The following is an 11,838-nucleotide window of genomic DNA, read 5'->3' as shown; positions in this document are numbered from 1 at the left end:
ATTTGACTCTAGTTCTATATACCTGGTAAAATTAGAAAATTGAATCGGTCCGGTTTAAAAACAAACCGAGATTCAAATTTACACGAAAGGAAAGGTCAACTACGACAGCGCAGCCGCAGGATCCTTCCCTCGCAATGACGTGGCACCGCCAAAATAATTTGTTACGTATTAAATTATTTAATTCCCTCTATCCACCACCATAATCACGCGGACCACATGAGATTATAATAATTTTATATTTTTTTTTTCTGAAAAAAAAAACAATAAATTTGGGAAAAAACTTGTTCTTACCAAACTCATTTCCATCTTCTTCATCTCTCGTCTTTGTATCCTCTCAAAAGAGAGAGAGAGAGAGAGAGAGAGAGAGAGAGAGATTTTTGAGAGATTCGATCGTGAAGATGAGTTTCCAAGATCTCGAAGCTGGTTCTCGATCTCAGACGCCTAACGGTTTTACCGGCGGCAGGCAACAACAACAGAGACCTTCATCTCGTGGTGGGGATCCATCTCGGGAGGTCGCCGCTGGGATTTTTAGGATCAGCACTTCTGTTAGTTCCTTCGCTCGCCTCGTTAATTTCATCGGAACGCCTAAAGATACCCTTGAATTGCGCGAGAAGCTGTTAGTACCAATTTTTAAACCACACTCTTCTCTTTATATTGATTTGCTAAATCTCTGACTCAATTAGGGTTTTGGTTTTGATTATCGTTTTTTTTTTCCTGCTCTGAATTATTAAAAAAAAAATGAATTTTAGGGTTGGGGAAACTGATCCTGCATTATCTTTTCCTTACCTGAGAAAGAATTTGAGATTTTTGATCAATGTTTTGGCAGGAAAAAGACAAGGTTACAGATAACAGAATTGGTGAAAAACACTTCATCTAGCCTTAAGGAAGCTAGCGAAATCGACCATCATGGAGCAGTTAGTGTAAGTAAATGATTACATTTTTGTTTCCTTCTCCTACGATGATGCTATCAATTGTTAGATGTCTAAGAGAACATTTTACTATTGACCCTTTTGTGGTTAGTTTTTGTCAGAGTCTTTACCATTTCATCTCATTTAGTGGGAGAATTGTGGTTGCCTGATAGATGATTTTGTGTTTATATTAAACTTAATTCGTAATTCTGGTTGTGCTTACGTTCCCTCGCTTTACTTGCAGTCAATTAAGAAGATTGCGGATGCTAAACTGGCAAAAGATTTCCAGTCAGTTCTTAAAGAGTTTCAGAAAGCTCAGAGACTTGCAGCTGAAAGAGAAATTACATATACTCCTGTGGTCACTAAAGAAATACCTACCAGGTAACCACTTTTTGAACGTGTATAAAACTTTGAACTTATGATTGCTTCTGATAGTTTGTGGAATGTGAGTCTCACTTACACATGCGTCATTGTTATGCCACTTCATGCAGTTATAACGCACAGGAACTCGACACCGAATCTTTAAGGACCTCAGAGCAGCAGACTCTTCTTCAACAATCAAGAAGGTGAGGAGTATGATCTCATTATTTCACTTGATCATTTGTTAGCATAAACAGAATCCAAATGTGACTCAAAGCAATCAATTTTGCTCTTACACCTGCTTTGAGTATTCAAATCATCTTTTCATTCTCCTTTCTTCCTTAAGGAGATACATAACTGATTATCAAAGTTGTAGTTTACAATCGTTATTTTCTGTAGCCTGAATTGTTGATAGATTTGGTCTCTAGAAATTAAGAAGTTGGTTAGGGCCATGAAACCCATCTTCTCTTTATGGTCATATTACGTTTCTCATATTTTGAAGCGAGGTGATATTTACTAACTTCTGATATTCTCATCCCAGGCAAGAAGTGGTATTTTTAGATAATGAGATAACATTCAATGAAGCAATTATTGAGGAAAGAGAGCAAGGAATTAGAGAAATTCAAGAACATATTGGTGAAGTGAATGAAATCTTCAAAGATCTAGCTGTTTTAACGCAGCATCAAGGAATTATGATCGGTAAGTAACTCCAACAATCACAAATTGTAAATCTGCCTGTTTCCTTTTTGCCTCTTCAAAATCTCAGAAAACCTATATTGTGTCTTGACAGATGACATCAGCTCTAGCATTGAAAACTCGCATGCTGCAACTACACAAGCAACTGTTCAACTTAGAAAAGCAGCTAAAACTCAAAGTTCAAACTCATCTTTGGTACACACTAAGAGGACTCTTCCCAATCTTTCAATTCTGTGATTTCATATTCTTTTTCAGCTAAAGCTAAATTTGATATGTTTTGACACTGTTGCAGACATGCCTACTTATTCTCATTTTTGGGATTGTGCTACTCATTGTCATCATCGTCGTCTTGGTCTAACCATCAAATCATCAATTATCAAACTACAAGCTTCCATCTTCAAGCATCAAGGGAAGACCTATCGATGAAACTATACAGACCATTAAAGAGATATATCTATTGTACAGATTCTTTATACTTCATGATCTCATTCCCCATTAACTGATCGTTAACTTCTCATCGTGTGAATGTTTTATGTATTAATCCATCGTAAGGATCTTTATGAGCAAAAGATATAAACGTGTATGTTTTAATAAACATGAAATATTTTTTCTTGGCTTGAATCGGTTATCTGTCAGGGATCACAGGATCAATTGTATCGAGATGATAATTGAACACGATGGACGTTTTCACACAAAAGTAATGTACAGTAGAAAATAACATAAAGGGCGATCACTATTTCAAGTTATTTACAAGCATGGTGGACTGGTAGTTAATCTTTTACGTTTCTTCCTTTTTACTGTTAAAGTTTTGTGTGTAATGCAAAACAAAAGGGCACAAACACCCTCTGGTATATCCCTCCTCCTTTCATATTCCCTTTCACAGCCTCACCTGAAAACCAACATCAGTGAGATTACAGATGATAACCCTCAAGAGTCAAGACCATTACAACAAAGGCAAAGAAGCAGGTCGTGAACTGAACCGATGTTCTTTTACCTTCACTTCCTCTGTGCCTCTGAGGAAAGAAGTCCCATCTGTTCAGTAAGATAATTCATTTGCTGTTGATTCCGGGACCACTCATTTGTTGTAGGTGGTTCTTGTTCCACTACCATGTCACTATTATTCTCCACTGATCCTGATAGAATCTCGTCTGTATCTCCAATAGCTTGGCTTTCATCAGAAAAGAACTGTTCCCAGAATGGATCCTGGACTCCGGGCAGCTTAGGGACTCCGTCCAGTAACTCATTCATCTTGCCCTCGCCTTCAGGAGAAATTGCATCGCCTTCAAACGCATCTAAAGCAGCCATTATTGGATCGAAGCACTCTCCATTACCTGTCTCACATCCAACTAAATCAGATTCAGGGCTCCAAGAAGCTGCAGGTGCTACTCCTTGAGCCAGACTTGAACCTAAAATTGGCTGAACCAGACCAGGTTGAGGATGATGAGCCACGTTTACTTCGGGTACTTGATTCGTTGCTGAGGGAGCTGGGATGGGTGAAACCTCGGCCAGTGTTACTTCAGAAACTCTGTTTGAAGGATTCCCATTGTCTACAGAGTTAGAACTGGGAACATCACCCAATAGAAAACTGTCAGAATTGTTTGATACTGATTCATACTGAGGTGAGGAACTCGGACTTAAGAACTGTCGAAGCATATTTTGTGCTGCTTCATTTATCGACGGCTGATATCTAACAATCTGACGGTTAAGACCATTAGCCCCATGGGTTCCACAATTCTCCTGTTCATCTCCAGGAAGTCTCCTCTTTTTGTTGCTTCCCGGAATTTGTCTGCTGCCATCATTATTCTGTTGAACTAATTGGTTCAAGAAACCTGGACTTTGAACAGCCTTTGCCAAAAAAGACATCATTTGTTGTTGCCTCTGCTCCATCACTTGAACTTTCTGTCCCACGTTCTGCAGTTGGTTTTCAGTAGCTTGTTGTTGCTGCCTTAATCTGACGAGTTCTTGCATAAGAACATTTTTATCCCGCTTAAGTCTTTCAACTTCTTCTTCTAGTCCAAACTTCCCCACCTCAACACAAGCACCAACGGATGAGTTCTGAACTTGAGTTTGTTGTTGATTCTGCTGCACATGCGAAGTTTTTCTCCTACTAATACTCTTCAGCAGTTGTTTTTGGCCTCTTAAAAATCCTTCATTTGCAAATTCCCATCGATCTGGATCAACTTTTCTGAAACCCTAGACATAAGAATACAGAAAGACTATTATAGAGTAATGGTACGAAAAGGTATAAACAGGTAGATCAGATTACTAAGATGTTCTAGTTATAGTTTAAGTTTGAGACTATGTCCGGCTGCAGCATAATGCTACCATGGTATTAAGGAAAGCAATAGTTCTTAGTTTATCAAAAATGTACCTTAACGAACATTATACAAACGAAAGCAAAGCTAATGATTTTTGTGATTTAGAGCTAAAAGGCAGAAAGCAACTGAGGAAACCAATCTTCAGATACGTGTGAAAGTGAGCCTGCAAAGTTCTGTGGAATCTTTTGGTGAGTACTAAAAAAGAATTGAAAAGGTTTAAAAAAGGAATCAAGATTCATTTAAACCACCATGGTAAGCTATATAGTTGAATCCAGATAAAACAAAATGCATACTTCTACTGGCTTAAGGCAACAACTAAAACGCCAAATGAATAGTAGAAAACATCTATTATGTAAGTTACTATCTAGATTTAACACTTATTAGAAGAGACTGGACTAAGACTGAAACCCTTAACATTTCAAGATTTCCTCCAAATTGTACCAGAATTTGAAAAAAAAAGTAATTCAGTGTAGCAAAAGAAACAGCGAAGATTGCTTACATAAGTATTTAACTGCCTGACAAAGCTGGAGAAATTGTTGTGCTTGAAATACTTGGGCAAGAGCACCTTGGAGAACTCAGGCACGTTCCAGACGACGAAGCTGTTGTTCCCGCTGCTCCAAGACACGACCTCATTTGTCAACGGATCATCAACCATGTCGTATGTTTTGCTCAAGAAAGGCGGCACAGAGTTCACCGGCGGCGGTATAGTCGGCGTATTCGAATTCGCCGACGGTGCGGATTCTCGAACCGATTCCATATCTCCGAATGAAAAAAAGCAAGAACTAATTACACCTAAATCAAACGATCAATCAATTACTTTCTTCGCGAGCTCAAACACCTTACAAACACTCTCTCTCTCTCTCTCTCTCTCTCTCTCTCTCAAGTGTTAAGAGACAGACCCCCTTCAATCTTGATCTTTTCCATTAAAAAGCCGAAGAAAGGGAGAAGGACTTGTCGACAAATTACAGGCATGGGCATTTCGGTTCGATTCACTTCCGGTTATGTTACAGCAGATTTTGAAATTTAGTTCGGTTTAAGTCGGTTTAAATGTACAACGTAGCATCATCAAAATCATTCTCTCGGTGAGTTTCGTACGTGGCATATTATACACCGTCGAAAAGTAATATGATTATAATATCATTTAATTATCTATATAAAAAAGCCACGTAAGACGCAGAGTAAAACTTTTTTCGTGGCTCTCATCTCACACGAAAAAAGGAGTTTGAAACTGAAGCGGCGAAAACAAGGATGAATCTGGTCGCTGTTCATCGCGTTTCTTTGGAATGCGTTTCGCGTTTCTCTTTGATCCATCGAGAATCATCAGGTCGTCGGATTTCGAATTGGCGCGAAAGGAATCGGCGGTTGCATGTGGTGGCGGCGGGTTTGATCACCAGCGCTGACTCGTTCGAGGTAGGGCGGCTTATCGGAAGCTACGGATTCATGAATGTTACTAGGTACGTACTCTCTCTCACTGGGACTTTGTAACTTATGATTATTGCGCATGTTGCTTTTTGCTAGATTCTTCTAAGCTTGTTGGTCTCTTTTTATTGTATATGGATGGCTTCCTGTTCTACTTCGTTTTTTTAAGCTTTTACCTTTTTCATACCCCTCCTAGTTATTCAGGGTTGCAGTCAGGGGCTGACTTTGAATATACTTCTCCTGATGATATTGGGCGATTAAAATCTCAAGATATTGGTGAAGGCGGCGTTAAGATCAGGTGCAGTGTTGGCGTTTATGTATTTTTACACGGTGATATATATTTTGGTCAAGTTAAAAAAGTGTATTAGCCCCGGCAGTTTGTCTGCAGACTATATGAAGGAAGAATATCTCAGGGTCCGTTTCGAGGAACACCTGTTGTCTTTAAGGTGATTCGATTCTCCATAGCAAAATACTCTTGTTTCTCCATTTTTATGAATCTTTCTACATTATCAGAACAATGTTCTTATAGTATTAGGATCAGTATCAAACTTCCATTTCGGATTTTAATTTGTTTTCCCTTCTTCTTTTGTCTCATATATACTCGTCTTTTGGAAAGGTCTATCCTGGGACGCGCGCTGGTGGAGTTGAGGCTGATATGATGGCAGCAAACGAGCTTAATGCACACTCTTTTCTCCAGGTTAGATAAAGAGAGCCATGCAAAATTTACTAAATGGATTCGTACAATTACATCTCATTTGGCTTTGTATAGTGCAATCACCTTCCTTTGTTATTCTTCTTATCTATGCAGAGCAAAAGCCTGCCTGCTAATCTGCTTTTACTTGTTGGTGGCTTTGAGACACAATTTGGAGAACAGGTCAGGCTTACACAATCTGAGTCGATTAACTGTAGTTTGTTGAGTCTAAAGTGCACACAAGTATGTGGATATTTTGGAATACCTTATAGAACATTGGTTGAATCGTTTTTTATTCATACAGTGGCTGGCATTTCGTGATGGTGGGAAAAATAGTGCAGCTGACTACGCACGAAATGCGAGTGAAAAAACATCCAGAGCTCGCTCCCAAGGAGTATGGAATCCTTATGAAAAAGACCAGATGATGAAACGAAGGAGAATCTTTGTCATTAATATCCTACAGGGTGCAATGAAAGGTCTAGCCTTTATGCATGCTAATGATAGGTTACATCAAAGTCTCGGGCCATCCTCAATTGTTCTCAAGTATGCCCCCCTATGAACGCCTGAAAGTGATTGCACACACACAGACACCCATCTCTCTCAGTACAAGTGTATCATCTCTCCGCTAATTTTGCCGATTTTTTTTCCTGTCAAAATGATCTTTAGTACACCAGCAGAACGAGAAGCTATCTATTTAATACCGCGGCTGCGAGATCTAGCCTTTTCTGTTGACATAAGGTTCCCTCACTCTCTTCCCTCCCTGATTGATTATTTATCCTTAGCAATTGTAGTTTTCTGTCATTTCGCCATTTTGGTCTTGCTGTTTATAAGTGGAACTAGAATTGTTAAGATAATGTTGGTTCGCTGTTAACAGACTGAGCATACCTTTCAGGCCTTCATGCTTGGAAGAAGGAGCCATTTCTGGTGCACTGTCAGAGCAACTTTGGCGAAGGGCAACTGCTTCTGGTGCCTTCACAGTTTTTGAGAAGAGAGCTTTTGGAATTGCAGATGACATGTATGTAATGCTTTTGCTTTCTAATTCTTTCATGTATTGAGTTGTGAATGTTTTTTCGATAAATTCTTTAACACATTCTTGTGGCTTACAGATATGAGGCCGGTCTTCTTTTTGCATACTTAGCCTTTGTTCCATTCTGTGAAGCAGGCGTAATGGATTCTCTTTCTCTTCAGGCAAGATTGACATATTTTGGATTCAATTAAGTTAAACAGATCTGTTTTATCTCATCTTAACACAATATCTCCTTATTGATCCCACAAACATATCGGCTCTCATCTTTTGTCTTCTCCAAACAGTTTCTGTTTAACCGTTATTTAATCTGATGAACTGCAGAGGTTACTAGAAAACACTTTCCGGCTGGATATGGAGGCTGTAAGAGAGTAAGCCTCTTGCTTTGATAAAGCATTTTTTTATCACCAAAGAGGCGTTGTTTAATCGTTTGTTCCTCCAAGTCTCTGAGTTTTTAAAAAAAAAAAAAAAACCCTCACTGGTGTGTTATACAGGTACTGTTTAGCCGATGAACGCCTGGAAGAAGCTGTTAAGTTTCTTGATCTTGGTGATAGAGCTGGTTGGGAATTACTACAGGTAGTATAATCCTAGTCCCTATAATTATCTCTGTATATATATGTTTCATAACAAAAATTGAACTCTGATTTAATTTCTCTTTTTAACAGTAGCTGGTAGTGTGAGATAAAAAGGGAAATGGTAATGAAAAGAAAATGTAGAGAAACATAGAAAATTATAAATGTTTTGAGAAAGGCTTATAATATTAGTCGACTGATTTAAACCTTAGTAAATGTTAGATCCAATATAAATTTTTCATATTTGGTAAGTTTTGGTCCTTTGGCCAATATAGTCTGTGTGTGTGTGGTGTTTTTGGTAGGCAATGTTGAACGCTGACCATCGGAAGCGGCCAATGGCGGAAGCTGTTCTTACTCACCGATTTTTGAACGGCGTTTAGTTGAGAAGAGATGAAGATTATGTATTTACGTAATTATGTAACAAGATGTAGACTACTACTATTAATCCTGATCCATGTTCTGGATATATTGTAATCAAAAACTTATATGTTACAAACTCTATAGGATTACTGCTATTTCCAAAATCCCTTATATATTTAATATGGAAGCTTTTTTTGCAAAATTAATACAATACCAAAATCCCTTATATTATTAATATGGAAACATTTTTTGTCAACATGGTAACAAATTTACTTTTCTTAGCACTAGGTCCTGATTGGTAACGACCGTTATTTTGGCTGTAGAGATTTTGACTTTAAAATTTTAGCTGTAGAGAATTTGGTTGTAGATGCTTTGACTGTAAAAACTTTAACTGTTAAAATATGATTGTTTATTAGCAACTTTTAAAGTTGTAGTTGTTTTTAAATTATTATTATATATTAATAATACAATTTAATAAATATAAATTATGCCAGAATTTATTTATATACCAATTTAATAACAAGAATAAATTTTATTGATGATAAATTAAAAATTTTAAAAATGTAAGTCAATCAAATATGTGACTTTTTGTTTGAAAATTCTGTTTTTTCTTTTGTTTTTGGTGACTGATTTTCACTGATTTTAATTGTTTTGTATGTTTTTTTTTAATTGAGTAGTTATATGAGTAGTCAAAAATCCATTAAATACTAATCAATACATTGTTTTGAATGTTACTCCCTTATTAATAAAGAATTTCATAAACCTTTTTACACCATTGTTAATGATGATGATGATGAAAAAATAAAAATTATTATTGAAATGAATCTTAAAAGAAAGAGAAAAAAATGAGAATTATTAATTTGTAAAAGTATAATATGTAAAATATATATACAAATACTTTGGAGACCTTTTAAATATAATGGGGAAAAAAAATGTTTTGTAATTGTTTAGTTTTAAAGCATGGTTTTAAATCTTTAAAAAAAAAGAGAAAATAAAGAAGGAAAAAAAAAAAGTGGCTTTCAAAACTTTTAAAAAAATAAAAACAATAAAAGTTTGATTGGCTAAAATATGGCTGTAAATGCTTTAAATAATTTTAAAATCTTAAAAGTTTATTACCAATCACCGTAAACCAAACAAACAATAGGAAAAGAATAGTAGTGAAGATGCACGTGCTTGTTTGTCGCAAGGCACGTGATCCGAAGAATCAAAGATGATGCTTGGCTTTAACGATGTTGTTGGGGAAAGAAGGCAAAGCAAGCAAAAAAAGAAAAAAGGTCGTTTCTTTTTGTAAGATCAACAAACCCCCCATCTTCGGATTCTGGAAACCCTAAGCCATCCCGCCCGGATCCGGTTCAGACAAACGGGTCGGAGACCGATTTGATCTGTATTATAAACTAGATTCTTTTCTCAAATGAAAAGTGTCATAAATCTACAAAATTTCAAGTAGTTTGAGTCTTAAACTCATCTGGATCAAATGTCGCGTTTTCCGCGTGGATTCGTGGAGAATTCATCATCAAAGGAAGAAACCAAAACCGCTCGTCGTCCAAGTATATGCTTCAGGCCAATAAACCCTTGTGATTTAGAACGTTTGGAGCAAATCCATCGAGATATATTCCCAATCAGGTAAAATACATTAAAAAATGCCTTTGTTCGGAAGATCTTTTATTATACTAATCTGTTTTGGATTTGACTTTCCCTTTTTGGAAGTCTTAATCAAAAAGCATTTGATTTGGTTCAGGTATGAATCTGAGTTTTTTCAGAATGTTGTCAACGGAGGTGATATCGTCTCTTGGGCTGCTGTTGATCGGAGCCGCCCTGATGGTCATTCTGAGGAACTTATCGGCTTTGTTACTGCCAAAATCGCACTTGCTAAAGAAAGCGAAGTTAGTTTTCCCCAAAATTGTCTTCCTTTTTCGTTTTTTTTTTTGCTTTAATTTTAAACAAGTGTAGATTTTGAATGGTCTGATATAGTAGTGATATGGTTTTTTTACAATTGGAGAAAAGAGCTTCAATCTGTAAGGTTTTAAGTGATGATTAGGAAGCTTGGTTAGAGGGTTTTGTAAAGAAGCTGCAAGGTCTTGTATAGTGTGGATTGTGAATGTTGATCATTATAAATTCAGCAGGTTTTAAGTTTTTGATTGAAGCTCGTTTAGTGGTATGTTTACGACATGGGTTTTAAGCATTGTCTTCTTTTAGTTCTTCTTCGCCTTTCGGTTTTATACTGATATTTCCTAGTAATTTTGTTCAGCAAGTTACGAGTTGTTGTAAAGTTTAGATTTTGAATGTTGTCGAACCATTGATTTCATAATGTCCTAAACATCAAACGAATCCATTTTTTTGTAACTTCTTCATTATGATTAAACTTTCTTTGTACTAACGAGTCAAGGACTATTTTTTTTTTTTTGGTTTATGATGTGTTGAGAGTTTCCTATGTCTTGCACAGATATCAGATCTAATAAGATATGACTCGACCAAGGGAGAGGAGACATTGGTGTACATCCTAACACTTGGAGTTGTAGAAACATACAGAAAACGCGGAATAGGTATTAATTATGTAGTAAACCAATCAATGACATTCATCTTTGATTCGTCTCTTCTCTTGTCTTGCTTGGTTTTGTTAATATAAAAGTTTTTTTTTAATGCAGCTAAGTTGCTTATTAATGAGGTTGTTAAATACGCTTCTAGTATCCCTGTGTGTCGTGGTGTTTACCTTCATGTGATTGCACACAACAATCCTGCAATCCGACTGTACAAAAGAATGTCTTTCAGATGTGTAAGGAGGTTACACGGATTCTACTTGATCAACGGCCAGCATTTCGATTCTTACCTGTTCGTCTACTTTATCAACGGTTCTCGCTCTCCTTGCTCACCCTTGTATGTACAAAAACACAAGTATATTTTGCATTCTAAATTCTTTTTTTGCTCTATGCGGTTGTTTCTTCATAGATGGGGTTATCGTTGAATCATGGCTGCATTGCAGAGATCTTGCGGTGTTGGCTCTGAATTACATGAGGAGTGGAATCAAATCAGTCGCATCAAAACTGACGATAAACCATGAAGAGAAAGGCTCGAAATGGCTTAAATCCAAAGACAACACGCGGTGTCTCTTACCCACTCAGACCAAACGAAACCTTGCATCCGAAAGAGTATCATCCGGGTACGATTATGTTTAGTGTCTGTCTCCCAATCTATAGACTTTGTAAAATCATTCATTTTCTATGTCATCCATCCATTAAGCTCTGGTTATGATCCTAATGTCTGTGTGTGTGCTGTGTAGAAATAATTATGTAATAAATTAAAAATGTAGATATTGTGATAGTTGAAGACACTTCTCTTTGGGACGGAGGGTTTCATACCACTGTAACTATAATAAATTAGTTTAGCTTGTTGAAAAATAGCTTTGTACTCATATATTACTCAGATTTACACAAACACCCCAAATTTCTTATTTTGGAACTGGATTAGTCTCTAATTCCGATCATGAACACCT

General features: G+C 36.8%; 5 protein-coding genes across 12 annotated transcripts in view; 4 read left to right on the top strand and 1 right to left on the bottom strand.

Moving 5' to 3' along the window:
* LOC104735714 (SART-1 family protein DOT2) overlaps positions 1-11,838 on the top strand; it is a 47,995-nt gene that overhangs the window by 25,083 nt on the left and 11,074 nt on the right. The gene's annotated exons all lie outside the window — the stretch shown is intronic.
* On the top strand, positions 206-2,585 carry LOC104735720 (syntaxin-21). Its single transcript, XM_010455556.3, has 7 exons — positions 206-616; positions 827-920; positions 1,153-1,289; positions 1,400-1,474; positions 1,810-1,967; positions 2,059-2,159; positions 2,257-2,585. The coding sequence occupies exons 1-7, from the start codon at positions 399-401 to the stop codon at positions 2,320-2,322; spliced, it is 849 nt and encodes a 282-aa protein (XP_010453858.1). The 5' UTR covers positions 206-398; the 3' UTR covers positions 2,323-2,585.
* LOC104735719 (heat stress transcription factor A-1b) lies at positions 2,616-5,279 on the bottom strand. 4 transcript variants are annotated; one of them, XM_087481390.1, is made up of 4 exons: positions 4,782-5,207; positions 4,336-4,455; positions 2,959-4,157; positions 2,616-2,853 (listed from the first exon to the last, which is right to left on the bottom strand). In XM_087481390.1, the coding sequence occupies exons 2-3, from the start codon at positions 4,345-4,347 to the stop codon at positions 2,961-2,963; spliced, it is 1,209 nt and encodes a 402-aa protein (XP_087337516.1). In that variant the 5' UTR covers positions 4,348-4,455; positions 4,782-5,207; the 3' UTR covers positions 2,616-2,853; positions 2,959-2,960. The 4 variants fall into 4 exon arrangements, with proteins under 4 accessions (XP_087337516.1, XP_010453856.1, XP_087337517.1 ...); XM_010455554.3 differs by lacking the exon at positions 4,336-4,455 and having other exon boundaries at positions 4,782-5,279; XM_087481391.1 differs by having other exon boundaries at positions 2,616-4,157; positions 4,782-5,215.
* On the top strand, positions 5,414-8,512 carry LOC104735718 (uncharacterized). 4 transcript variants are annotated; one of them, XM_010455552.3, is made up of 12 exons: positions 5,414-5,736; positions 5,898-5,999; positions 6,090-6,147; positions 6,318-6,398; positions 6,510-6,575; positions 6,697-6,935; positions 7,059-7,130; positions 7,285-7,407; positions 7,499-7,580; positions 7,741-7,787; positions 7,911-7,992; positions 8,291-8,512. In XM_010455552.3, the coding sequence occupies exons 1-12, from the start codon at positions 5,531-5,533 to the stop codon at positions 8,366-8,368; spliced, it is 1,236 nt and encodes a 411-aa protein (XP_010453854.1). In that variant the 5' UTR covers positions 5,414-5,530; the 3' UTR covers positions 8,369-8,512. The 4 variants fall into 4 exon arrangements, with proteins under 4 accessions (XP_010453854.1, XP_087337518.1, XP_087337520.1 ...); XM_087481392.1 differs by having other exon boundaries at positions 5,458-5,736; positions 5,906-5,999; XM_087481394.1 differs by having other exon boundaries at positions 5,463-5,736; positions 5,906-5,999; positions 6,079-6,147.
* Positions 9,460-11,743, top strand: LOC104735717 (histone acetyltransferase MCC1). 2 transcript variants are annotated; one of them, XM_010455549.3, is made up of 5 exons: positions 9,460-9,971; positions 10,087-10,231; positions 10,792-10,891; positions 10,994-11,197; positions 11,295-11,743. In XM_010455549.3, exons 1-5 carry the CDS (start codon positions 9,823-9,825, stop codon positions 11,519-11,521), a joined length of 825 nt encoding a protein of 274 aa, XP_010453851.1. In that variant the 5' UTR covers positions 9,460-9,822; the 3' UTR covers positions 11,522-11,743. The 2 variants fall into 2 exon arrangements, with proteins under 2 accessions (XP_010453851.1, XP_010453852.1); XM_010455550.3 differs by having other exon boundaries at positions 9,489-9,971; positions 10,994-11,222; positions 11,329-11,743.

The sequence above is a fragment of the Camelina sativa genome, chromosome 13 (genome assembly GCF_030686135.1).
Source record: "Camelina sativa cultivar CO46 ecotype springtype chromosome 13, ASM3068613v1".
Taxonomy (NCBI): Eukaryota; Viridiplantae; Streptophyta; class Magnoliopsida; order Brassicales; family Brassicaceae; genus Camelina; species Camelina sativa.
Note: the sequence above shows the minus strand (reverse complement) of the source record. Positions and strands in the feature narration are given on the sequence as shown.